Source organism: Lygodium microphyllum, chromosome 23, assembly GCF_053477565.2.
Source record: "Lygodium microphyllum isolate KBCC chromosome 23, Lygodium_microphyllum_v1.1.10, whole genome shotgun sequence".
Taxonomy (NCBI): domain Eukaryota; kingdom Viridiplantae; phylum Streptophyta; class Polypodiopsida; order Schizaeales; family Lygodiaceae; genus Lygodium; species Lygodium microphyllum.
The window spans coordinates 119,238,690-119,264,877 of record NC_141157.1 but is presented as its reverse complement, the minus strand read 5'-3'; the positions used below and the strand labels follow the sequence as shown (position 1 = coordinate 119,264,877).

At 44.3% G+C, this 26,188-nt stretch overlaps 1 protein-coding gene across 2 annotated transcripts; it reads right to left on the bottom strand.

Moving 5' to 3' along the window:
- Positions 1 to 1,620: 1,620 nt before the first annotated feature.
- LOC148016671 (serine/threonine-protein kinase SAPK2-like) lies at positions 1,621 to 24,256 on the bottom strand. 2 transcript variants are annotated; one of them, XM_087663708.1, is made up of 10 exons: positions 23,982 to 24,256; positions 22,929 to 23,093; positions 22,750 to 22,824; positions 22,575 to 22,676; positions 22,424 to 22,477; positions 22,236 to 22,328; positions 22,005 to 22,097; positions 2,702 to 2,806; positions 2,514 to 2,612; positions 1,621 to 2,411 (listed from the first exon to the last, which is right to left on the bottom strand). In XM_087663708.1, exons 1-10 carry the CDS (start codon positions 24,030 to 24,032, stop codon positions 2,142 to 2,144), a joined length of 1,107 nt encoding a protein of 368 aa, XP_087519834.1. In that variant the 5' UTR covers positions 24,033 to 24,256; the 3' UTR covers positions 1,621 to 2,141. The 2 variants fall into 2 exon arrangements, with proteins under 2 accessions (XP_087519834.1, XP_087519835.1); XM_087663709.1 differs by having other exon boundaries at positions 22,956 to 23,093; positions 23,982 to 24,252.
- Positions 24,257 to 26,188: the final 1,932 nt, after the last annotated feature.

The following is a 26,188-nucleotide window of genomic DNA, read 5'->3' as shown; positions in this document are numbered from 1 at the left end:
AATGTTAATCTTACAAGTCCTAGTATCAAACTTTTAAGCAAAATTAACATGTAAATTGACATTAAATTATGGTCTACCATAGCCTCGAATCGATAGTTTCCCTAGCTCCAACCATCCGTACCATCAAAGATAACATGTTACACACAAGGATCAACCTAACACCACTCCAAGCACGAGTACTAGACCAAAAGCATACCTTGTCACGTCTACCACCTGCAACATATGCCCTCAAGCATGCCCCACCCTAAACAAGTTAAAAGCATACGTATCAAACATGAACCATCACGATCCCATGAGCAAAAGTGGTTTTGTGCATGTCATCACGTCTTGCATCAAATGGCAAGTTCACTCTTGATACCAATGAAACATCTACTTAGGATCCGACTTGCACATGAGACAACACACATTCTATATCCATAAGTGTAAAGAGACTAAACATCACTCACACCTACCAACCATAGAGCCAAATGAGCGTACCCCAAGCCTAGGAGCTAGCAACACTCTTCGAGTCATGCCCACGTTTCAAGGACTAGCATCCCATACCACTAGTCTACACTATCTCAATGTACAAAAGTCCAAGAGTGGTGATCACACAATGATGTGCACAATAGGGCCTTGACTCCTTAACATAGGGCTCGACTACCCTATCCTTGAAGGATCTTTAGCGCATTTGCACTTAGCCACTTTATGACCATTGTGACCAATGCCACTAGCACCCATCCAAACATTCAAGGATGTAACACATACCATCTACCAAGGCTAACTTACCGACTCCATTGGAATTCAAGAAACCATTAGAACCTAAGTCCTTAAAATAACACAAATTGAACATGGGAATTTTTTGTGATGCCTCCTATACTTTATTTTTGGGGGAGTTTTTATAGCTCAATACAAAGTGCTTCATACAACCATTGCCATAATTGTGGTTAAGAGGATGTGCTACCACATTATGCTTCTACCCCACTTGACATACTGAATCAAGCCACTTATGACCATCTTAAAACCTCTTTAGTTACAACCAGCTATTCTGATATCTAATATATGTATTCTTTCTAGCGTAGCTCTTATCTAAAGCTCTTTCAAGGCCATGTGATATCAAATTCATGACGCTGATGCAAAGTCGTGTCCAAACATCCGGAGGCCTACCAAAGTCAAGAGTTCCAAGTGAACCCCTCAACAACCATGTACCTCAAGAACACACATACACACACAAAAAAGGTGATTAGGTCAAGTCCAATGTTTTTGGCATATCCCCAATAGAGCAAGTGGCTGTGGAGCAATGTAGACTTGAACTTACATATTTTACCACATAGAGGATCGGTTTTCTAAACCCTGCTATCCCAAGCCAAAATGAAGCTTCACTCAGTGATATTTCACAATGTAAGATGAGAGTTTCTCAAAGTTGCTAATTTAGGGGATCTTATTTTCACGTACACACCTCTTTCCTTGCGTAGCAAGAATCTTGTGTGATGCTGACATTTTCACATTCATGTTGCTTTTGTTTTCTGTCATGCCGCCCCATTATTAGAAGGCCATGCACAATTCTAAAACAAAATGTCAGCAATGCTCTTTTGAATAGAAATTGGAAAAGGTTAGTAAGGTGCCCACAAATCGAAACACTTCAAAGGAACAACATAACCTTTTGTATTATATTTGTGAAAACCAAATAAACCTGCACAGAAGTTGGAACACATGACAAAAACACATATAAGTGCTTATTTTGTAACAATGGTCTATAACCCTTTTAAGGCAAGCTTAATGCAAACTTGAAGATTGTTGGACACTTAATGCACAAGCACTTTGCTAATGTGTTTTCAGTTCTAAGCAGAGGGATACAAAAGGCCTCATAAAATTTACAAAGATTGTATAACATGTGCATCTTCCTTTCTGTGCACTCCAGCTTCTTTCGCTGTAAAGACAGTGCTTCTGACTCATCCCAACTTATTGTCCCTGTTGACTGATGGCTCACGCTGATCGCACAAGGAACCATGCCCTTTTCATAAACATGGAATGCCAACAGCAACTCTGACATACAAAGGAACCCATTTGTATTCCTGATTATAGCTCGAAAGAAGATCAAGCTCATTGTGGAGTATTGAGCATAGCTCCGTCTTCTTTAACAGGACATACCATACACATCTTCACATTGCACAAACAAAGTCTCCGCTACCTTCTGCATCAGGATCAAAGTCCATCTCATCAACATCTAAGGCAGGATCGTCTACTACTGTATTCCCGATCTTTGCTCCAGGAACTCGTGCCTCCTCCACTATCCGCATGATATCCTCAACACTTTGTAGCGAATGATTTGGATCATCATGATTATAGCTAACATCAAAGTCGTTCTCTAAATCCCGGGGCAGATTTCTCAAAAACCAAGGATGGTTTTTAATCCCTGCAATTGTGATCCTCTGTCCAGCCAAAACAGCATATCAACAATATATTGCAGAGGCAATTTTACAGGAAGACAATGATTACAGATGCTGAAGTGCAATGATTACAGATGCCCAAACCTTTGCTGGGTTGGCCACAAATATCTTCGAAAGAAGATCGCGGCAGTCCGCTGATATACGCACATAGTCTGGAACATTATATTGCACGTTCAAAATTCTCTGATAAATCAAGAAAGCAGCAGTCAAGAGCTGCACCAGGCAGATAGAAATCACACATTATAAGTGCCAAGCACAATAACAGAACTTACACCAATTGTCTTCTTGAAATTTCGAGGATCTTGAGGATCTTCAAAAGGATAAGCACCCACCAACATCACATAAAGGGTAACACCACATGACCATACATCTGCAATCTGCAATAAACGATTTTTTAATTATGTTCACCGCATCAAATAACAAATATAAATGACGAGTAAGAACAGTCATTTGTAAAAGGTGTTGTTGAGATCAGTATGATCTACATGTGAATCAGATCTATCTTGGTGTGAAGTAGACCCACCTTTTTAAAAATTATGTTAGGTGCTCTTCAGGCATCCTTGGACCATACTTTCTGATTATTTTTAGCAAAGGCTGGATTGTCCCACTCTTCTCTGTAGATATACATTTGATTCATCCATACTTTCTAATGCTCAATATCATTATTGCTCTCGTCTTGTTTTCATTCCTCCTTTCATATCACAATAATGTATACATCACAATTTATGAATCGGGTATTGAGGTTTAACAATTTGGAGCCAGATCAAAGTGAAGGGCAGATAGAAACAGCAAGATTCAATGATAAAGTAGAACCATTTAGACCACCATTTCAGATTTTACTCCACAGACCAACTGAAACCAGTCTTAAAGGAACCCAAAAGGCAGTAATCACAAACTTAATCTATAAAGCACTTGACCTCGATCATGATATCAGCAATCAGCCCTACACTGCCTGATCATTTGGCCACCAGTTGCTCTCACCAACTGTGGCTCTCTAGCATGAGATCTGACCAGATCTGCCACAAAAGCATGCAATTTCTGCTCAAAACTGGAAAAGCACCTGCACACAGTCCAAAGCAGCTGCTAACAGCAACACTAATCCCTTCTTTTGACAGAGAAGGCCACACACAACCATTGCAACCCTAGAGAACACGTCTAAGCTGTATGAAGCAGCCCACATCAGTTACTAGCACAGTGTGACCTATTTCAGCCTTACACGTTGCTATCCAGCTCTGACCTGTGCCTGGAAAATATGAGAAACAGCCAGACTTTGCATGCTCATGGGGAAAAGAGAGAGAATAGCCAGGATGCTGTTAAAACAGCCATGAACCCTCCCTTGCATGCCTCCACTTGCCCAAAATTGGTACACTCACTTTGCTTACATTATTCCTAGCTGTTTCATCACATTTTTCCCATGTCCTATAGAACTTATGCGCTGTCTTGCCCATCCCATGAGCTAGGAGTTAATCACATGTTAACCTTGAACTTGGAAAAACACATCATGGTGATACCAATAGTGGAGGCCATGAAACAAGAACAAGTGTGAATGATGAAGTAGAAGAATTGTGACCTTCTCTGCAAAATCCCTTGCTGTGTCCAATCAATGCCCTTACTTCTAATGCCAGCAATGCTATTGTATCCTAATCAATTGTCTTCAAGCTCCTACAACATGCTGCCATGCCAGCCCCATACCGCAGCAAACACATCCTTCAGTGACCACATCAACTTGTCTTTCGTATGGAGATCTCCATCATGACAAATACCAAGGGCAGCCTTCTCCCTCAAGAGCCGCCCTCCTTTCCATCTGGAGTCCCCATCTCTCTTTGCCTACATCTATTTCTCACCTCTCCCTAATAGCATCGTCCATTCAGGTGCCCACCTTTCCAAGCCAGTCAATGTCCAAAAGCTAGATGGGACCAATTATTCCCTTTGAAGTCACAAACCTCATGCCATCCTTGACATACTTGACATTTGGGAGTTTGTCACCCTCCTCATTGTTAGCAATCAATGTCCAAAAGCTAGATGGGACCAATTATTCCCTTTGAAGTCACAAACCTCATGCCATCCTTGACACACTTGACATTTGGGAGTTTGTCACCACCCTCATTGTTAGCAGTCTAGTCAGCTCATGTGTGAGTCTGGGATGTGCCAAGCATTACTGAGTTATTTAGGTCATTTTTTAGTGGCCATTGAGGTGATTATTTTAGTATTTTATGCTGACCAACTAGCATTAAATACTGGCTGACTGAGGCCATTGATTGCATTCTTTTAGCCTATTTATTTAGGCTCCTGCTCCACACTCTGTCACTCATCACTTGTAGATCCAATGCATGCCTTCTAGAGAGAGGGAGTTGATGCCTATACCCATGCAACCAGTGACTCACTGTTGTATGTGACTGCCTCGTGTTTGGTACATGGATTCCATTCCCCAAGTACATCTCTAAGTTCTCTTTTGCAGTGTTCTTGTGTTTTCGCTTTTCTCTCTCTTTTGTCTTGTGTTCAATAGTCTATTTCAGCACTCTTTCATGCTTCCATTGCTACATCCACTTCTGACGTGGTATCAGCTTTCAAGATCTACACTCTTGCTGTTGTTTTCTGCTGATTAATGCTGATCACTGATTTCCCCTGACTGCTTCCACCTCCTTACAGCCTGGCTGCACCTATCTGCTGCAAATTGACCTGCTTCCAGCCTCTGCCGTCTGCGTTTACTGCATTATTTGCTCCTATTGCCTGCATTTTGTCTCCAGCAGTTTGCGTTTCATTTTCTGCATTGCTTTATTGTGGTACTGCTGCATTTAATGCCTGTTTTTTCTACGTTTTGACTCATACAAGCTAGGCAACTATATTTTCCAGACCTGTTGGCTGCAATCTGTACCTTTTGGCTGTGTTTGATCAGATTTTGTCCTTTTGCAGCAGTTATTTTGTGATCAGCTATCTCTACACTATGCATGAACTCCAATCAGTGCAATCTATGTTGTGCTTTAGCTGTATTCTCTTGCCTCCTCTTCTTTCCTTTCTTTTCTCTTTCTATCCTCTCCAGATGGCTCCTCCTTATTGTTCTACTAATGAAAAACTTTATGGCCCTGATTATCTAAGATGGAGTGCTGCTATGAAAGTATGGTTTGTGCAAAAGTGGTTATGGTACATTTTCTCTAGAGCTTTTGAGCACCTTAAGCATCCCTCTCCTCTTCCAACTAATTTTGATGAAGACAACTATGAAGACATTGTGCTCGTACAAGATAACAATGATGCCCACACATATTCTCCTCTTCTTCATTGTATCTCTAAAGAAGTTCTTTTGGCGATCTCCTCCTCTAGGATTGCTTTAGCAATATGGGCGAAACTTCAAATGTTGTACAAGGCTCCCTCAACTATGCATGCAATTACCCTTTACAAACAACTCTAGCATGTGAAGTTTGGGCCGAAACATACTATCCAATCCTTCTTGCTTCATGTTACACAAGTACCGAATCAACTTCGACACATGCAGTCAGCCCTTCCAAGGGCTCATCTTGTGGGGACTGTGCTCTGCAAGCTCCCGCTGAAGTTTGATAGAGTGGCCAATGCTTTACGGGCCTAGATATAATCAACACCCATGAGTTTTACGCATATGTCCTCAATGCTACTTGAGTATGAGGCATCTTTAATATGGTGGCTCCAAGGAGGCATTTACCACTAGGGTGACAAGAAGAAGTCAAAGGCCCAATGTTATCACTGTGGTAAGAAGGGACATTTGCCCAAGGTTGGCAAACAATTAGCAGCTTTGAGAAAGAAGTAGCAACATGACACAAGCTCCTCTGCTGAGTCATATGCCTCCTCTGACTCCGACTCGGATCCTCCAGCCCAAGCAAAGGCCAAGGTGCAAAAAGGGTCATCTTCTTCAAATCACATGAAGGGCTTGGGAGCGCCTCTTGCTCTTGCTTTCTAGCACAAGTGATGTGGTCATCCCTCACAACTCTCCAATGCTAGAGAGAGAGAGTGAGATGGTGGTGAGATAGGGCAAGTGAGCCTTTCCGAGAAAGTCACCCATTCCAATATTGTTTATGCCAATATACACTTCACTGGAAGTTTTCCATAATTGGGCTAGCCATCTAGCCCCCAAAACCTTAAGGTGATGGATGACCTCTGATCTATCCAATTATGGAAATCTTCCTCCATTTGCCCTAGGATTCCAACCTCGTCTCACTTCACCGTCATTGCATTAATAGAGAGCTAGTTTTCTCTAGCAAGTGTGGATTGCATTTCCAACACCCCCCTCAAGCCACACCTCAAGCCACACCTCGTTGCATTAATAGAGAGCTAGTTATCTCTAGCAAGTGTGGATTGCATTTCCAACACCCCCCTCAAGCCACACCTTGGTTGAAATCCTAGTGCCACCCAAGCTCAGCAACCTCACTCTAATACCAAGTTGTTGCACTGATCAAACATGGCTAGTGGCTATGCCTCTAGATTCCACTATCCATCTGCACAAGGATACCTCGGGTCAACCTTTCAATTCTCTCACACTTATCGTTTTGTTGTAGGGAAATTACTTTGGTTGATTCATACTAAAACCAGCCTTCCTTTTATGGATGGGTGGCAATTCCTTGATTACAACTTAGATACAGCAATAACATTTATTACAAAACTGAGAAATGCAAATTAACTTACAATCTTGAACAATGGACACCCTATTAACCCCAAAATTAGGGTCCCTTTTGGTATTTATTTAGCTTAATTGAAGAAGAAATTGATGTACAATGGAATTTTCCCAATCCCTTTCAGTATTCCAACTCCCCTTGCTGTCCAAAATGACTAGCAAGTCTTCAATCTAATTTGCCCCTTGATTCAGGCGGTCAATTTGCCTTCACCCGCTTTGATGGAGATGAAAAATGCCCCAAATTCATCAATTGGCTGGTCCCTCCACTTGAATTTGACTGAGAACAGCTTCAGCCCTGTTGAATCCAAGTCTTCGAGCTTCCAATTTTTGGCACCCTTCCCAAGGCTGCTACTAAACCCTAATTTATACCGCAGGTTAGGGTTTACAACAGAGAAAATCTGAAATTTCTCATTCTTTGGTGATCTCAATGCTGTAATCTTTGAAGCAAGGCTGTAGAAAGGCTAGGAGATGAGAGAGAATGTTGAGGAGAGAGAATATTCACACTTTCTTTACAAAGAATTGAAAAAAATCAGCTATTTATTGCTGCTGCCCTGTCTCAACATCCTATAGATACTGTCACCTTCTGTTGATTGGTCTTCTCCTACCCCTAGCTGCCTCAGAAGGTCCTCCAATGGTTGCAGATCAGATCAGCAGCATCTCCTCTCTCTAACAATATCTTCTCCCTCTCTCTTGCAGGCTAAATGCACTAAAAATGCCTCTCTCTAAGCTCTAAAGACATTTTCTAGCCTTGCACGGGCATTTTTGACAAGTGATAGCCTTTTCAAATGGTTTTTCCAGCATTATCCATAATTAAATATTAAATTTCAATCTTTAAATACTGAAAATTAATCTAATAATTATTTCGATGCCCAGAAAAATAATCCGACTGACCAATAATTAAATTGGCTAGACAGCCTCCATTCTCAACTATCTCTGCACCATCTTTGACCGTCAAATTGGCATTAGAAACCATTAAATGCCACTTCTCTAGTGTCACCAGCTAACACTTACGGCCAAATGAATGACCTAGACTAACAATTGACACCAATTACCACCAAGTACTTGTGCAGCATAACTTAAAGCAACTTTTGCCTTCGACATTCTGTGATTTTCTCAAGTCTCGAGCTCGTAACTATTAACCCCAATTACATCTCACATGTGCTACATTTACTTAACCATGTGCTTAAAAATTAATCCACATGTTAAGTGAGGTTTCAAAAATACATGTCCTCATGACAAGTCGTACCTATTTTTGCAACATGGTGACAAGTTTCTATCTTTGTCCCATAAGCATGCATCCAAAGATAGATTGCTTACAATCTCCTCCAAACGTGGTCAAGGAAAAATGACAATGTGTAAGGTTAGAAGAGATCTTGCTATGCTAGTAACATCTGTGGGCTACTTTGGATAGTTGCGTGCATGCTTTCTCCTCCTCAATTGACAACAATGTGTTGGCAGCTGTCTTGGATTGCATACTAATGCTTTTTATAATTTCACGTATCTTTGTAGCAAAGGATTATCTGTATTCTCTTTTTTGTATACAAAGGACAAGACCTGAACAACATTGAGCAAGGCTAAGTTGATGTGTTTGCCATTAGCAATAGCTTGAAGCTTCTCTATTCATCGTAGACTTTCTGTCTAAGTTTGTATGCACGGTATCCAAAGCACTCTCTCTCCAATGGGTACAAAGTTTGCCATAACCAACAATCTTGGTCCATGTGTACTTACTTTTTGAAGAGATTGTGCAAAATTTGTTGATGTTTTCAAGGTAGATTTGGTCAATTCTAGTGTTTGTCTCAATTGGTGAGAACAACTAGAGGCTTAGTGACTAGGCACAACTATTCTAATCTATGAAGAGTAGGTACAATAACAAGATATTAGTTAGAGAGTCCTAGTGACTGAAACACACAGTTTCAAAGTGGAAATCAAGGTTTTTGTACTTGGATTGAATGGCTCCAATAATCTTAATGAAATACCACAAGGGCCTCCAACCTGTGAAGCCAATCTGCACTGTCAGACACCAAGTACGAGCACTCTGGCTCCCTTGTGCTATATCTGTTAAATTATGTTTTTGTTGATTTCACGTTAAGGTGAGTGACTTGCAAATAATTAAGTTTATGGTTACTACCCGTTAAGTTTCATAAAGGCCACTTTCACACTAATCTCCTATGGTGCAAACACCTAGAATCGCCCTATCAAGCACTCGGATGCCACATGTAGCACCTGGTCACCCATTTGTTTATTCCATGCCACCCACTTGTCTAACTCCTCACACAACCTTGCATTCATCTACATCTCAAGAATGTATTTAGTGATAAGACTCATTTCAACAGGGCTTAGCATTACTACTTGGTCAAATTTGACGTGGCATGTCTTGGACTCTCAATGTGCCACTTGTCAAAAAGCAAAAAGAGACCTTGTCATGCAAGCTGGAGGAGAACTAAGTAGGGCTGATTGAGAACTCAAGAGAGGCCATGCCAACCAAGACGACTCCTATTGTGTGTATTTTGTTGAGCTAATATAGGGTATTATGCCTCGATTTCACTCACAACTTCAAAATTTCTTTTGGGCCTTCAACACATCTAATCAAATGCAACATGACTTACGATCGTACCCAACATTATCAATCTCAACCATGAACACTAAGAATTCAAGATCACTAAGACGGACAATTTAACTATCAAGTTGGTAAAGTATTGGTGTCTACTCGCCAAATTCACAACAATTGGCCCATTAAAATCAGATGGCAATTAAGTCACTTATTCATGAACAAAGTATCACCTAAATTCTTCTTCTCCTTCTTTTTCCGCAATACTATCAAATCCTTGCAATCCTTGCATAGATGTCCTTTCTTACCACAATGATAACTGTAGGCTTTCATCTTCTTCTTGTTACCCTCTTTGAAGCTGCAAAAGCCTCCTATTGGCCACCATATTGAGATGGAAGCCTCCCTATAACCGCAAAGATGCCTCATGCAGCAAAGCTGACAAGAATCAATGATATCTGAGCCCATAAAGCATTGGCTACTCAATCAAACTTGAAAGGGAGCTTATAGAGCACAGTTCCCACAAGATGAGCTGCTAGAAGTGTGAATTGCATGTGCCAAAGATAATCCTGTGCATGTATAATCCAAAGCAAAAAAGACCAGATTGCATCCTTTGGCTTGAATTGCATAGTCGACAGCTCACCATAGAGAGTCACAACTCACATTGTCGACAAAGCCTCATACAACATCTATAACTTCTCCCTCACGTCTAAATCTATCCTACAAGAGATAATTGCCAAAAGGACCTCCTTAGAAATGCACTTGGGAATAGCAAAATAGGCACAAGCATCATCTAACTCCCAAGGAAGCACTACTTCCTTGTAGTTGTCGCAATCCAATCCAGCAATAGGATTTGGTATCCAAGGACACATGTCAGCTCCTAAAATAACATAGAGTAAGAACTTTTGCACAAACCATGCTTTCATTACAACACTCCAAGTGAGAGTCAAATTCATGAAGCTGATCATAAGTTGAAAATCAGGGAGGTGCCATTGTAGAGGATAGGAAGAGAAAATGAAGAAAAGAAGAGATGTAGAGAGAGAGTACAGCCAAAACAGGCCCAAGAAGTACTTTGCAAAGAGTTCCCACAATGTAGGCGATTGTTGCACATAAAAGGATGGCTGCAAAACGAAAAGAGTTACACACACAAGACCAAGGTACAGCCAACAGAGCATGATATGCAGTCACAGCCCATGAAGCAGATATACAGCCTGGAAGGACTGTCAACCAGCCTGTAAAAGGGAAGAAAACACAAAATGCACAGCCAGATCAGGAGAACACAGGGTGCTATACCCAGAACAAAGGCTGGACTGTGCTCAGAACAAGCCGTTTCAGCATCAGGAAGAATCATCCCCCAGCAAATGCTAGAAGAAGATCAGCAGCAGTAGAAGGAGATAGCAGACCTGCAGCAGCAGAAAATAGGAAAAAGTTCCTTAACAAGGGCATCTGATACCATGTCAGAATAGGGTGCAGCAATGGAAGTGTGAGAATCTGCTGGAATAGACTGCATAAACACAAGAGAAAAGAAACACTGCAAAGAAAGAAGAATACTGCAAAAAAAGAACTCGGGATAGAGATGCTCAGGAAATGGAATCCACATACCCACACGAGAGACAATACAAGATCGGATGCTGAGTCACTGGTTGTGGGCACTGGCTCTCGTTCCCCAATAGGACTTGCAAATATCATGTATGTTGAATGATTGGAGGGGGAGCACCTAGCCAATAAATAGGCCATGAATATGCACAGGTTGGCTAGCAATCATGAGGGTACATCATAAATGTCAATTGGCCAACAAAAATGCTGGCACCATAAATGAGGCAACCAATCTACAACTGGAAATAAAATGATAAAGAGCCCACTAAAAGCCCAAACTCACACACGAGCTGACTAATTTGTTAACACAACATGCCTATTCTTTGATAGTGGGAACTCACACACCTAAAGCATCTTCATTGAAGTAGAGGTGTGCATGTCTTATGTTATCGTGTGGTATTTATGATCATTGTTTGTGTTTGAAATTGGAAATAAATCTGCAGGGTGAGTAGAGATTTGCACAGTTTGACAATCGTATATCAATTGCTCCTCTTTGATTAAGTGACACACTTGTGGACCGGTATGGAGGCTTCTTCTCCCAAGGCCATGTTACAGCCTTCCTTGGGGCTACCGAGGCTGTTCGTCTCTCTCTCTCCCTCCTCCTCTCTATTTCTATGTCCCTCTCAATCCCTTCCCTCTCTCTACGAAGTCTCTACCTCCCTCCCTCTCTCTACCCCTCCTCTCTATCCCTTCCTCTCCCTATATTCTCTCTCTTTTTTTTTCGTAAATTCTCTCTCTCTCTCTCTCTTTCGTAAAAGGTAATTGTATTAATTACAAAAAAAATACAAGATTACTTGATTACAAGATACATGATGACACTAAGCCATCATGTGAAGAGGTTCCAGTACTACGAGTTACAAAGTCATGGCAAAGACGCGGAGGAAATTGCCATATGCCAGGGACGTAAGTCCTCCCTAGAGAGCATGTCAGAATGCTGGAGAAGATCTAGCTGCCAATACAAGAGGCCCTTAAGCCCAGCAATATGCCGCTGAACATTATAGGCAGAATCAAAAAGAAAAGCATTCCGAATGGTCCAGTTATGCCAACAGCCCCAATATCGAAGAAAGTGATACATGAGCTTCATATATGGCTGTGCCGGAGTGGGGTATTTGGGCTGCCCAAAAACCCAATCAAAGGGGCGTAGTGTGAAACCAACCACCGCTCGCCAAACGGCGGACAAGAATAACCAGACTTTCTTAGTGATGGGGCAAGAAATAAATCGGTGCCGGGCGGATTCCACAGTAGTGGTGCAAAAGAAGCAGTTGCCATTGGAGATTCGTCGCTTGGAAAGAGCTGAAGCAAGCGGAAGACCACCAATCATCTCTCTCCAAAGAAAGACCTTATATTTGAAGGGTGTCTTGTTCAACCAGCCCTCCATCACAGTTGCCCTCCACCATGACCGGGATTTACGCAATCCCCATAGAGTATTCGCTTTAGTAACCAGCCATTGATGATCTTTAATCAGAAGATGATACACCTGTTTAGCAGAAGCTTTGCTTAAATTCAGCCGGCCTTCGAAGTCCCAATCCTGCCAGGGATGATCCGAAGCAAGGGCAAGAAAGGGTTGTCTGCTCTGGATCACCATCAAAAGCTGTTCCCATAAATGCCTATATCCACGAGGGATCCTGAAAAGCCTCCTAACTGTACGAAACGATATTAGCACATTGCGACTGGCAAGGGTGGCATCCGCGACTGAAGATAAGCCCAAATGTGCCATCCGGTTGAATTGTGGTCTAAGCTCATGTTTACCTTCCCATGAAAGTAACCGCGAGACTGCCAGCAATTCCAATTGAAAAGAATTAGTAGCTAAGCGATCCTCCGCTGGATGCCACTGAGTCTTCTGGAGGACCAGTTTCCAGGAACATACCAAATGAGTAAGCAGCGATGAGGAAGAACTGGAGAACCGCGAATCAGCATTAAGAACATGCCACCAAAAACTCCGGATTTGGGTATTGCCATGCAGAAGCCCATGATCCTCAAGGAAATAACGGGCTATAGCGACCCACGGATGATGATCCGAGCACATGGCGCGGAAAAGAGACCAACGGAGTGCCAGCATGTGAGTTTGGGCATCTAAAATAGCCCCTCCACCCATGCGTTTGGGGGTGCACGCATGCGACCAAGAAATCCAGGAAATACCTACATGCAAGGAATCCTTCTTCCATAGCATGAAACGAATAAGACTGAGTAAGAGCATTCAGAGTCGTAGTAGTCCAAGGCAGCAATGGCAAGAAATATGTGAGCATTGGCAACATAATTGAGGCGAACATGGAAGGGCCAGGCCTGAGACTTCCAATACAGAAACTTAGCCGCCATTTTCTGAGAAATCCACTGCAAAAGCTGCTTTGGGGGAGCATCAACACCCAAAGGGTACCCAAGATGCCTGACAATGGAGCCACGAGGAACAACCATACCCTGCCAGTCCAAGGACTGCAAATCCAACTCCATGCAGCTGAGAATGGCTGATTTGAAAGCATTGATGCGAAGGCCGGACGCCTGACCAAAGAGAGCCCGAACATCCAATGCTTTTCGAAGGTTATCCTTGTCCGCATGCAAAATCATAAAGCTGTCATCAGCCAAGGATTGACTAATGAAGTCCTGTCCAGAAGGAAGCGACAATCCAGCCAACTGAGTAGAAGCTGCCATATGAGATAACATCGAAAGAACTGGATGAGTCGCAAGGGCAAAGAAGAGAGGGCTCAAAGGGCACCCCTGTCTGACCGAGCGGGCAAGGACAAATGGCTCAGTAATGCCTCCATTCAGCATGACTCGCGAAGACGCCGCAGCACTGATGGTGTAGATTAGACGAGACATCTGAGCACCAAAGCCCATAGCAGACATAAGTTCAGCAACGAAAGACCAGTCCAGATAGTCAAAAGCCTTTTATAGGTCCAATAGAATGCCTTGCATAATCAATCGCCAATTGCGCATTTAATACATTGTGTAAAATGTTTCGGCCCTTAATGAAACCATTCTGGAGAGGGTGCACAATGGCAGGGAGATGCTTATGGAGCCGATTCACCATTACTTTGGAAAAGATTTTATACATAGAACCCATCAAAGAAATTGGGCGCCAATGTTTCAACGTAGACGGCGAAGGAACCTTTGGAAGCAGTTAAATAAGTCCTTCTTTCCATAAGGAAGGCATGATCCCCGTTTCCCACACCTGCTGAAACAAAGCCTTCAATGGTTTCGCCAGTTGGGTAGCAAAAGCCTCAAAGAACTCATTGGTGAGACCATCCCAACCCGGACTTTTATCCTTGGGCAAGTGTAACAAAACGCCCATAACCTCTACCTCATAAATATCTAACTCCATAGTAGCTTGCATGTCCAACGGAACCTGATTGCGGACCAGGTCATAAAAAACCGAACGGGCCTGAGTAGTTTGGGCTGAAGGTGGAGAAGTGGAACCAAGAAGGTCGCGGAAATAATCCCTACACATATGCGCAATAGTCTGCGGATCAAGGATCAGGTGGCCTTCTGCATCCTCGAGTCTGGTCATATTCTCTCGAGCAGGAGAGGCATGGAGAGCTCGAAAGAACTTATGAGTCTGACACGCACTATCTTGCAAAGTCTCCGTCAGATGTTGCAATTTGGCCTGCTAATACGATTTCAACTGAAACTCTTTAATAAGATCAGCCACCCGCATTGCCAGTACTAGCAGAAATGCGTCATCCGAAGTGTCCACCAGCAGAGAACGAACCAAAGCCAGCAGGTCCTCCGCTGCTTGTCGACGCCGCCGACAAAGAGAGGCATGATGGATCCCATACTGCTGAGCAACCCGCTGCACATTAGAGAGCAATCTTTCAAATGAAGCAGTGCCCTGAGAGGAGAAGTCCAATAAGAATCTATCAATCAATTGCTGCATATAGCCCTGAAAGATTGCATGCTTCAAGTAAGACAAGTTGAAACGCAAAGGGAGTCTCTCCAAAAATTGCTTGAAAGGTGCAATGGGTTGTGCAAGCAGCTTAAGCTGCAAAGGGAAATGGTCCGGCAAGGCATATTGCTGCAACACTTTCATTTCGAGCATCTCACGAAGAAAATCATCATTCTGCATGATGTATATGCGGTCCAACCGCGACCATGTTGTTGCATACTGGGCAGAATGGAAAGTAAACCCTGTAGAAGACGGGTGTAGCCAGGACCAGAGATCTTGCTTAAGAATAGCAAGAGCCAACTCATGCCACATACGACTTTCCGGCGCGTCCATTACCGAATGCTACGATGTGGACTGGGAAGAATCAATACACATATTAAAACCCCCCATCAAGAAGCCCCGTCTGCCAAGTGACAAGGAGGTCTGCAAAGTCTGCCAAAGCTCCCGGCCAGATAAAGGATCATTCGGAGCATAGAGGCCAAGTAACCATAAGATCTCCCCTTCGAATAAAATTTCAATCACCAGAAAGCGGCCATGTACATCATTTTTAATAAGAACAAGCTGATATTTGTCATGTACAATAAGAACAAGCTGATATTTGTCATGTACAATCATGAGCACACCCGAATAATGCATGGTCTGTGTCCCTGCATAGAACAAACGGAAGCCATGGCAATCCACAACTTTTCCGGCTTCTCCGTGACTCTTGTGCTCAACAACACACAGGGCATCCCACTGATTCTCATGCAATACAATCCACATGGCATGTTGCTTGTGGCGAGAACAAATTCCTCGCACATTCCACATGGCTATTTTCATGTGTAAATCAGGTACGAGGCACAGCTTGCCTCGATTTGACTTTTTCTGCGAGAATGTCCAAGACTCCCTCATCCAAGAAATCCGCCAACACAGCAAAAGAGTTCTGAGGACCAGATTTGGAGGTAGACAGCATATCTGCTGGCTTGGGGATGGAACGGGGATAATGACGATCCCACGGGGTAATATGACGTTGCCTCTGGTATCAAAAGCCAGCTTAGCAGGTGGACCCTTTGGACGATCCGAATGCATTCTCCTGGTGGGCTGAGGACGGGGGGCAGAGGAAACCATAGCAGGAGCAGAGCGCTCTGAAGAAGACATTTCTTTCCTGCGCATATAGGTACGCATGGAATCTTGTGAGGTAGTAGGCACAGTATTCTCCAAGCCAGCAACAACCCTATTGCCTTTTTTGCGCGTACTTCAACCTAGTCAGTGGCGCGAATCCAGACCTGAAACCTGTTGTTTACCTTTGTCCAAAACTTTAGGTGGGTGGATAGCATCCAGCGAGACGGAGCATCACACACCATATCTTCCATGGGCAGCGCAACATGGCCAGCATCTAAAGTGTGTTGCTGCTCCGGGCATTCGGCCATAAAATGCCCCAATTGTCCACAGGAAAAGCAATGTCTTGCAAAATTGCCCCATTTCAAACGAAAGTGTAACGGATGCATGCCAGAGCAATTGAGACGTAACCAAGCAGGCCTTTTCCTTGCAGTGTCCCATAACATACACAACCGGTTGCGATTCACAGCCCTTAGACTTGGAGGGACCAGAACGGTGCCCACAGCGGCCATAGCGTCCTTCAACAGTGGCCAATAGACAGCCGGACAATTTTCCACTTCAACTCACACAGGGCATTCACGTTGCAGCAGACGCTGAAAATCTGCCATTGGGTGCCATGGTACAACATGGACCAACCGGCGATCAAAAAACAAAGGCAGTTTAGACAAGAGAGCAGCACGGTGCGTCTCAGATTTCAACAGCACCTCAAAAAAACCTCGGGGCCCAACAAAAATCTCTTCAACACATTCCCCTTGTAGCAAACTGTGCAGCCACTGGCGAATACGGGAAAGCAGTGGGATTCTACCAGTGAAGAAGAGTATCACAGCGCGATCATAAAACACCGAAAAGGAGCGAAGGACAGTTTTCGAGTCCACAGTGGCTTCCAGAACATCGTCAGGTGCAGAGTCAGAAAAGGCTGCCTGATTATGTTGAACATAATCGCCAAGCAGAGTGTTGGCAAATTCCAGCAAATGCTACCAGTCAACATCCTGAGAGTCCACAGAATCCGAAGCAACCTGAGCATAGGAACAATCCTGATGATCCATTGTCTCTTCCGAAATATGCTTGGTACGTTTACCTATAGGCTGGATGTCAGGACCAGGGGGCATCTCTTCGGTGCACGGAACCATATCCTCAGGTTCCTCAGTATCAGAATCCGGACCAAGCGCTGCCACCGTTTGGTCTATAAAATCCAGATCCAGACCACCCATATTGTATCACGATTGGAACTCGAAGGAGGACTGCCGCGCGGTGAAGAGTGGGAGACACGACCCTGTCCGCCTCAGTCGTGACCTGTCCCAAGAGGGCGTGACCTGTCCCCAGAGGGCGTGTGGCAGGGCATAACCCTAACAGTGCAGGGGCAGGAGGGTGGAGCACAGGGCGGGCAGTCGATGGTAGAGGGGGACAGTCGGGGGCGCAGGGCAGGGGCCAAGCGTCAGCAGAAACCCTAACACACAAGGCGAAAGGGCAAAGCGCAAGCGAACCGCAGGCGAACCGCAGGCGCAGACCCCACAGGGCTTCAAAGGCAGGCGACAGTGCAAGCGACGGGCCAGGCAGTCGTCAGAGGCAAGCGACGGGCCAGGCGACGGGGCGTCAGAATCAGGCGACGGGACAGGCGACGGCCAAACAGTCGTCAAAGGCAGCACAGGGCGACGCGACGGCAAGGCGACGGGTTGTCAGTCTTCAACAGCACAAGGCGACGCGACAGTAGGGCGTGCAGAACCGGCGACGAGAACCGGCGGCTCTCTCTCTCTCTCTCTCTCTCTCTCTCTCTCTCTCTCTCTCTCTCTCTCTCTCTCTCTCTCTCTCTCTCTCGTCAGAAGTGGAGCAGCGGTGAAAGCATAAACATGTGCTGAAATAAACTGCTGAAACACAAGACAAAAAGAGAAAAGAAAGAACACGATACAGATGAGAACTCAGATGTATGCACGGGAAATGGAATCCATATATCTGAACACGAGACAGTCGCATACAACAGTGAGTCACTGGCTGCGTGGGCACTGGCACTGGCTCCTCTCTCCACAGAGTCTGCAGATGGTGAAGATGAAGTGACTGATTGAGGAGGAGCCACTGAGTATAAATAGGCTGAAAAAGTGGGGAGCAATAATGCTGGTCGGACATCATTAATGCTGGCCGACTGGTGCATAAAATACCCCAATGGCATAAAATGCCACACCAGAAAAATACCTAAAATACCTAATAAAAATGCCCAGCCCAAATCAAGCTCAGACTCACACATGAGCTGACAAATACTCTGCTAACACCCTCTCTCAGATCATGAGTGATCTGATACAATACAATAGTACAATGAAAAGGGATCAGAAACTATATAACATAGAACCACCAAGTAGAACCATGGATACCCAAGGAGTGGGTGATCAAGCCACCACCAAGGTGCCTCGGAGAGAACCTGATGTCGATGTCGATCGTACCAAACACCTGAAAATAGAGAAGATCATAGCATGTCTCTGTGTCCATCACCAATGTCTCGTAGTAGCATACAAGACCATCCTGTTAAAAATGCCCCTGAACATAGGTGACCATGGATTCCCTGCCTTTGACCAGACCACCAAAGTGTCCCCTCATGTGAGCTCCAGACGAAAGCCTCCCGCTCTCTGTCAGATGACCAGCTCATCATGAACCTGGATGCCAATCCCAACTCCAGGATTTGATTCCACCAGACTGAAGTCGATGCGTCAGGGACGTCCCTCTCTGGAACCTGTGCACCTGTATAAAAGTATAGATGAGGCGCGGTTGCCCCATCTGAACACCCGCTCACACTCCCTCTCTGGCACAAGAGAGTCGTGAGGGATGACCTCATCACCACCACTAGAAAGCAGCCGAGGAAGGGGCCACCAAGCCCTTCCCGCGATCCGAAGAAGAGGATCCCTTCCGCGCCTTGGACTTCACCTTGGTCGGAGGTCGGAGTCGGAGTCTGATGAAGGAGAGGACTCATCGGTAGAGTCAGCATCCCGCTTCGTCTTTTGCTCCTTCCTGGAAGCCGCTAACTTCTTGCAGTCCTTCCGCAAATGTCCCTTCTTGCCACAGCGGTAACACTGGGCCTTCGACTTCTTCTTCCCGTCACCCCTCTCTGAAGCTACATAAGCCTCACCTCCATAATGTGCCGGAAGCCGCCCCTGTAATCTCAAGGATGCCTCATGCTCAAGAAGCATCGAGGTCATATGTGTAAAACTGACAGGAGTCGATGATGTCTGCGCCCGCAAAGCATTGGCCACTCCATCAAACTCCGGGGGAAGCTTGTAGAGGACCGTTCCGACGAGATGCACCTCGGGAAGAGCAGATTGCATGTGCCGAAGCTGGTCCTGTACACGAAGAAGAAAAGACTGAATAGTATCTTTCGGCTCAAACTTCATCTGCTGGAGCTGGCCATAAAGTGTGACGGCCCGCATGGTGGAAGATGCCTCGTACATCTGCTGCAACTTCTGCCATACTTCAGGAGATGTCCTACAGGAGGTAACCGCCGGTAAGACCACTTTAGAAATACACCGAAGCAACGCCGAGTACGCACGGGCATCGTCCGAGTCCCATATGAGCACCGCTTCCTCATGATTGTCCTCATCAAAGTCTTCAGAAAGAGGAAAAGGACGGAGAGGACGAGGAGTAGCTCCACAGACGATGTACCATAACCGCTTCTGCACAAACCAAGCTTTCATGACAGCACTCCATGTGAGATAATCAGGTCCATGTAACTTATCATCAGTGGAAGTGCACGGAGGAGCCATATGGAGAGGATAAGAAGAGAAGTAGAGAAGAGATGGAATTTAGAGAGGAAACACAGCCAAAACACAAGCACAGACTACAGAAAATGAGAGTTCACATGCAAGAGAACCCAAAATCTGATCAATAGAAGACAAAATCTGCTGCAGAAAGTCAAAAAATCAGTCAAAAACTGCCAAAAACAGCAAAAACGGCCTGAAGTAACAGTCACCCAGCCACGAGAGACGCTGAATCAACAAAACGCAGACTGTAAACTGCAGAAAAACAGGTAGAAAACTGTCGCCAGCAGTTGCAGATGAAAAACGCAGGCAGCAGAGGGTGCGTAGGCAGCAGAGGGTGCGGAGGCAGCAGGCGATGGCAAAACTGCAAAAAACGCAGGCTGAAAACAGCCCCAAAACAGGTCGCCTGGCTGCGACAGCAGTCGTCTGATCAGCAGGGGTACAAAACAGTCCTGAAATCAGCAAGAAAACACAGCAGAAACACAAATCCTGAAAACTGATACCATGTCAGAAGTGGAGCAGCGGTGAAAGCATAAACATGTGCTGAAATAAACTGCTGAAACACAAGACAAAAAGAGAAAAGAAAGAACACGATACAGATAGAACTCAGATGTATGCACGGGAAATGGAATCCATATATCTGAACACGAGACAGTCGCATACAACAGTGAGTCACTGGCTGCGTGGGCACTGGCACTGGCTCCTCTCTCCACAGAGTCTGCAGATGGTGAAGATGAAGTGACTGACTGAGGAGGAGCCACTGAGTATAAATAGGCTGAAAAAGTGGGGAGCAATAATGCTGGTCGGACAGCATTAATGCTGGCCGACTGGTGCGTAAAATACCCCAATGGCATAAAATGCCACACCAGAAAAATACCTAAAATACCTAATAAAAATGCCCAGCCCAGATCAAGCTCAGACTCACACATGAGCTGACAAATACTCTGCTAACATCTCTCTCTCTCTCTCTCTCTCTCTCTCATATAACACTTTGCACTACTATTGCATCACCCATCTATCTATCCCTTCCCCTCTCCCTCTTTCTCTTTCCCTCATATAACACTTTGCACTACTATTGCATCACCCATGCATTTGTTAGCAACCATATCAGTCAATATGGTCATCTCTTGGATGTGAGCCTCAATCTGAATTAGGCGAGGACATTTGCAGCTCCAACATTGTATTTATTTGTCATTTTATCACTCCTAGACACTTTAGGCGGAGTTCATACCATTGATTTCTTAAAGGGTGGACACTTTGACAGGGGTCAGTCTAAACTGGGCAGCCATATTTTGGGCCCTTACCAGCTAGTGTGTCAATTGTCCGATATACTGCAGTAGAATCCTTGTCTTTGAGTTTGTAGCTAGAATTATCATCCACACATTGATATGAGGTTGTCATGAGGACCAACAATAACATAGCAAAGAATGGTCATTATATATAATGTGTGTGTGTACATACAACACACACACATGATAAAGAATGCCCTTAGGGATAGATTGATAAGTACATATGACTTTCTTAGAAGACTACTCCAAGCTTAGAACACATTTAATGTAATGACATGCTAGACACATGGATGCAAAGCAGTTGATCTTACATTTTAGTGTCATCATAGCTTGAGGTAGCTATCAACTTAACATTGCTTTTACGACTATACATGATGTTTGAGACTTGTACAGCGAAAGTAAGTCTTTACTTCTAACTCAAGTTGACTGTGACCAAGGGAAAGCAGAAATTCATTGCATAAAAAAATAATCTATGAAGACCATGCTTATTTAACAAGAAAGCAAAACTGTTTGCACACTGAAATGATGGAAAAATATAACTAAAACATACAAGGTTACAAAAGGTAGAATTTGACTAAGATACAGAATAGCAGAAACTCTGTGCATCAATTCGACAAACAGTACAGTAAATACAGATTCAGAACAACCTAGTTAAGTACAAAGGACTAGTAAGCAATAGGCAGACTCAGAACGATACGACTCAGCAACTAAGAACCAAACTAGATTGTCATTACTTAAGTTTGTTCCAGTCAGGTGTATCCAAACCCAAAGATAAGTTAACGCGTGCACCTCACCTTACCATCATACTCCTTTCGAGATAAAACTTCTGGAGCAATGTATGCTGGGGTTCCCACCGTGGACTTAGGCTGAGAATGTAACAGAGATGACTGCATCAAAATCAGCATTCAGATTAATTAGACAACTAACATGTACATATCCATCTGATGACTGCAATTGCATCGTTTAAATAACTAGTAACTTAAAACGATCAAGGCCATCCTCTAGCACCAAATGTAATTGTGCACCTTTGAGTAACCAAAGTCACATATCTTCAATCGAGGGGCAGAGCTTCCATCAAGTAAGGTATTCTCCAATTTAAGATCACGATGACAGATTTGCTGACACACAATCCCCATTACAAAATGTCAACGGCTCTTCACCTTGGAAGTTGCTATTTCAAATAAAGACTCAGCATCATCAGAAAAGAAATTACCATCTCATGACAATAGCTTACTCCTGATATCAGTTGTTGAAAGAAGAACCTGGCCTGATTCATATAAGCAGGAAAAAACCATGGAACTATGAAAAGCTGATAATGTACAAAGAAATGAATCATCCAACAGCATCACAGTTTCTGAACCAACCTCATCCTCACTAAAGCGACCAGCATTGCATATGCGTTCAAACAACTCCCCACCAGCAGCATACTCCATCACTATAGCCAGATGTGTAGGGGTGAGGCAAACCTGCATGTCATAACTCTATTTCAGCCACTGCTGACATGGCAAAATCTAACAATTGCCACTATGAGGAGCTTACCTCCTTGAAACGGATGATATTTGGGTGACGTAAGGACCGATGGTTGATAATCTCCCTCTGAACATTCTCATCAATCTACACAGTGACGTGTCATCAGAAAAATAATTACACTAGAGGACTTGAAAAGCGGATGCATCAGATCATCAGAAAGGTTAAGAACATCAAACAACAAAGCCCACAATGTTTCTCTTGTGCATATGAAGCACCTTTGGTCCCCGCTCTATGTATTTAACTGCAACAAGCTCTTTGGTTCTTTTGTCAAGCAGCAGCCGAGCAACACCAAAGTTGCCGGAACCAATCTCTTTAACTACCTCAAAGCGCTCCATGTAGAATGCAAACAAAACCTGCAGCCAATTACAGTTCCCCTCAGTTGTGCAGGGCACATAAAGTCACATAACATAGCCCGGATTGATGGACAGGCAGACACATTCAAGCCATTGATAATGCCTATTTGAGGGTGGACCTTGAGAAGGGAAATGGAACCAGAAATTATGACAGCAAGCACAGCATCTTCTCTTTCCGCTCAATTGGACACAATTATCTTTGATGTTTGTCACATTTTCATCTAGCTACTCCGTATGGGCCTCACAATTCCAGCCCAGGCGTTGCAGCAGCCATTGCTACACTCTTTCCTCGCCAGTAATACACAATCCTGTAGCATGTACCTGTCTCAGAGTCGGCAAGCTGCCAGTGGAAAGGAGGTGACGGACTTCTAAAGAACAGACAGTTCCTAATCCTCGTGCATAACAATAGTTTCAATATGGACCAAGGTAAGCTTGTGCCAACTACGGAGACGGAAAAGGTTCAAAAAACCTCACCTGTGAGCTTATGATGCTGAAAAGGTGATACACACAAAGTGGCTATCCACACGAGTATTGAGAACCACCAGGCCAGCACCAGCAACGACCCCCCAATTGGAGAGTGGTGGTGGGCGGTACGAAAGAAGACGGCACCTGAGATCCTGTCTGAAAACCCACCTCTCAGCTCCCGCTGCCTTCAGATTAGATTGAACGCCGATGATCCCCGGTCAAGGATCCCCTGTTCTAACCTCTCAAGGCTCCCCTGCTCTAGCCTCTCTCTCTTCAGCCGACCCTTTTCTCCTAGACCCAGTTTTGTTTTCAATCCGTCTGAACACGCGCACGTCTTTCTTTCCCCGTCTTTTCGATCGTTCAACGAAAGAAAAAAAGAACTGGCAGAACTCTGCTGCAAAACAGAGAGAGAGAGAGTCCTGCCTCTTTCGCTTTCTTCTCCTCTTCCAATTGAGATAAGCATTCTTCTCTCATGCGTCCATCGTCAATCAGATCAAATCACCGCAAGAACGAGCAAGAGGTGGAGGAGGAGGAGGACAGGTCACAGGACAGAGACAGAATGCTGGAGCCCACGTCAGCCTTTACACCACAAGAGCCTTGTTTCCATGAGAGAGAACCACGAGAGCCCACGCCAGCCTTTACAGCCCAAGAGCCTTGCTTCCATGAGAGAGCCCGCTGCCCCTCTCGCCAATCAGGTCACGCGTGTGGCAAATCGAGACTCCAGCCTTGCCTATAATGCGAGACTTTCTATTAATATATTCAGATATTTACGTCATCCCCAAACGAAGGGCTAGCGTGTACTCACTCGTGTTTTTTTTGTAATTCTTTGAAAGACAAATATATAAAGATACATAAAGTTATGCATCTAGGCCTTAGGCCATTAAGGTTTGCTAAATCCTTGGGTAGGGGAGGTCTTTTTCCAATCCTAAAGATGGCACCATTTCTACAAGACCAAATGTGCTTCTTCATAGTTATGGCTTTGACCATATTCAGCAGCTTGATCATGGCTTTATCATTGCCTCCAAAGTCACCAAAAAGAGTTGTCTTCATCGAGAATGTTTCCTTCAAATTGGCTGCTTTGAGCCATTGTTTAACTACAGTTCAAACTGGTCTAACACCAGGGCAATCCCAAAAAAGATGTAGGGTAGTTTCTTCTTTGCTCTTGAACCAAAATATAGTAAGGAGGATTTTTGAGTATCTTAGTTAGTCTGGATCTAGTAGATAGTGTGTTCTCAAGACTAGCCTCCACAAAAGAGCATTAAGCTTGTTGGATTTTGTTGATTTCCGAACGCGCTTCAGTCGCCTATCCATGTCGCCAATTGGGAGAGGGGAAACTGCTTCTTCCAAGATGACCAAGTCTGCATGGCCACCTGTGCTAATGGAGTTTTAGCTTGATTAGCCTTCTTGAGGACCCACGCACTCGTTCCAAATTCCATCACAAGGGATTTTAGGAGATGCATCGTTTTAGGTTTGCCAGGGGGAAAATCTTGTTTCATGTAGCCAATCAATCTGAGGAGCCATTGTAGCTCCTAGTATGTGAGTCTATACTGACATTGGACCACATGAGAGTTCCTCTAAGACCCGTTGCTATTATCCCAAAGATTTGCCCATTTTCTAAGGCCTTTCTTTGCCATCGTCTTCACCATCTCAGGTTATTCATGAACAAGAGCCAAGGGGGGTCATATGGGAAAGGAGAGAACCATATGCTCAAGAGCTGAGAGATATCCCCCCTCGTTTAGGGATTTGGAACCCACTTCATTTCCCTTAGAATCGAATTCCACAAAAGGGCAAAGATCCTGCGCCACTTTTGATTATGGCATCTTGATTCTAAGGAGCCCTATGACATCCTACGATCACACTCCATGCCAAACTCTTCCATACACTCTCACTTTGGTAAGCCATTCTTTTCTAGTCCAAAACTCCTTTTTTCTTTATAGTGAGAATCAACCAAGGAATCTGTGCTATTTCCCTTTTGCCATCCTTCACACAAACTCTTTGAACATCTGATCAATGTGCTCCCAAGAAGACAAATGGAAGGGAAGCATAGTTGCTTGCCATAAACATTGCGAGTTAGGTAAGGATGGAGTTTGTCACTACCACCCTCCCAGTTAATGTAAGCTGAAGTTTACTCCATTTCTCCACCTTAGCTTGTATCTTGGTCAAGAATCGTCTATATCGCTAGCTGGGAGACAATTCTACACCAATAGGGCATCCAAGATGCCTTATGGTTTCCCCACATTTAACCATTCTAAATCCTAGTCATGCAGCGGAGGAGAAGTCTCATTATAGGTGAGCAATAAGATCTCGGCCTTGGTAATGCTCACTTTGGAAGTTGAAGCTCCGCAAATTCCTAATACAACCCCATCAGTTTATCGATTGAGTCTTTCTCAACCTGCACAATACTAGCATTATCATCAACGATGAAGATGTATGCTACCATTTGCTTCCCATCAAGAAGAGGAAGACCTTTAATGACCCCATCAGCAACCTTCCTATCCAAGCATCTTAACAAGGGATTTGTGATCAGGGCAAAGAATAGGGATATGGGGGGGGTAGCCCTGCCTTTTGAGTGTGTGGGAGAAGCGAGTATTTGAGCAAGCTTTTCTGGGCAACCTTCATTTCTTGTTCCA

Coding starts and splice junctions, on each gene's coding strand:
- LOC148016671 (XM_087663708.1), bottom strand. CDS start 24,032: ATGAGAGAAGAATGCTTATCTCAATTGGAAGAGGAGAAGAAAGCGAAA. Junction 22,098..22,235: donor GTGACTTTGGTTACTCAAAG/GTGCACAATTAC, acceptor ATTTTGATGCAG/TCATCTCTGTTACATTCTCA. Junction 2,412..2,513: donor TTGTGGCCAACCCAGCAAAG/GTTTGGGCATCT, acceptor TTGGCTGGACAG/AGGATCACAATTGCAGGGAT.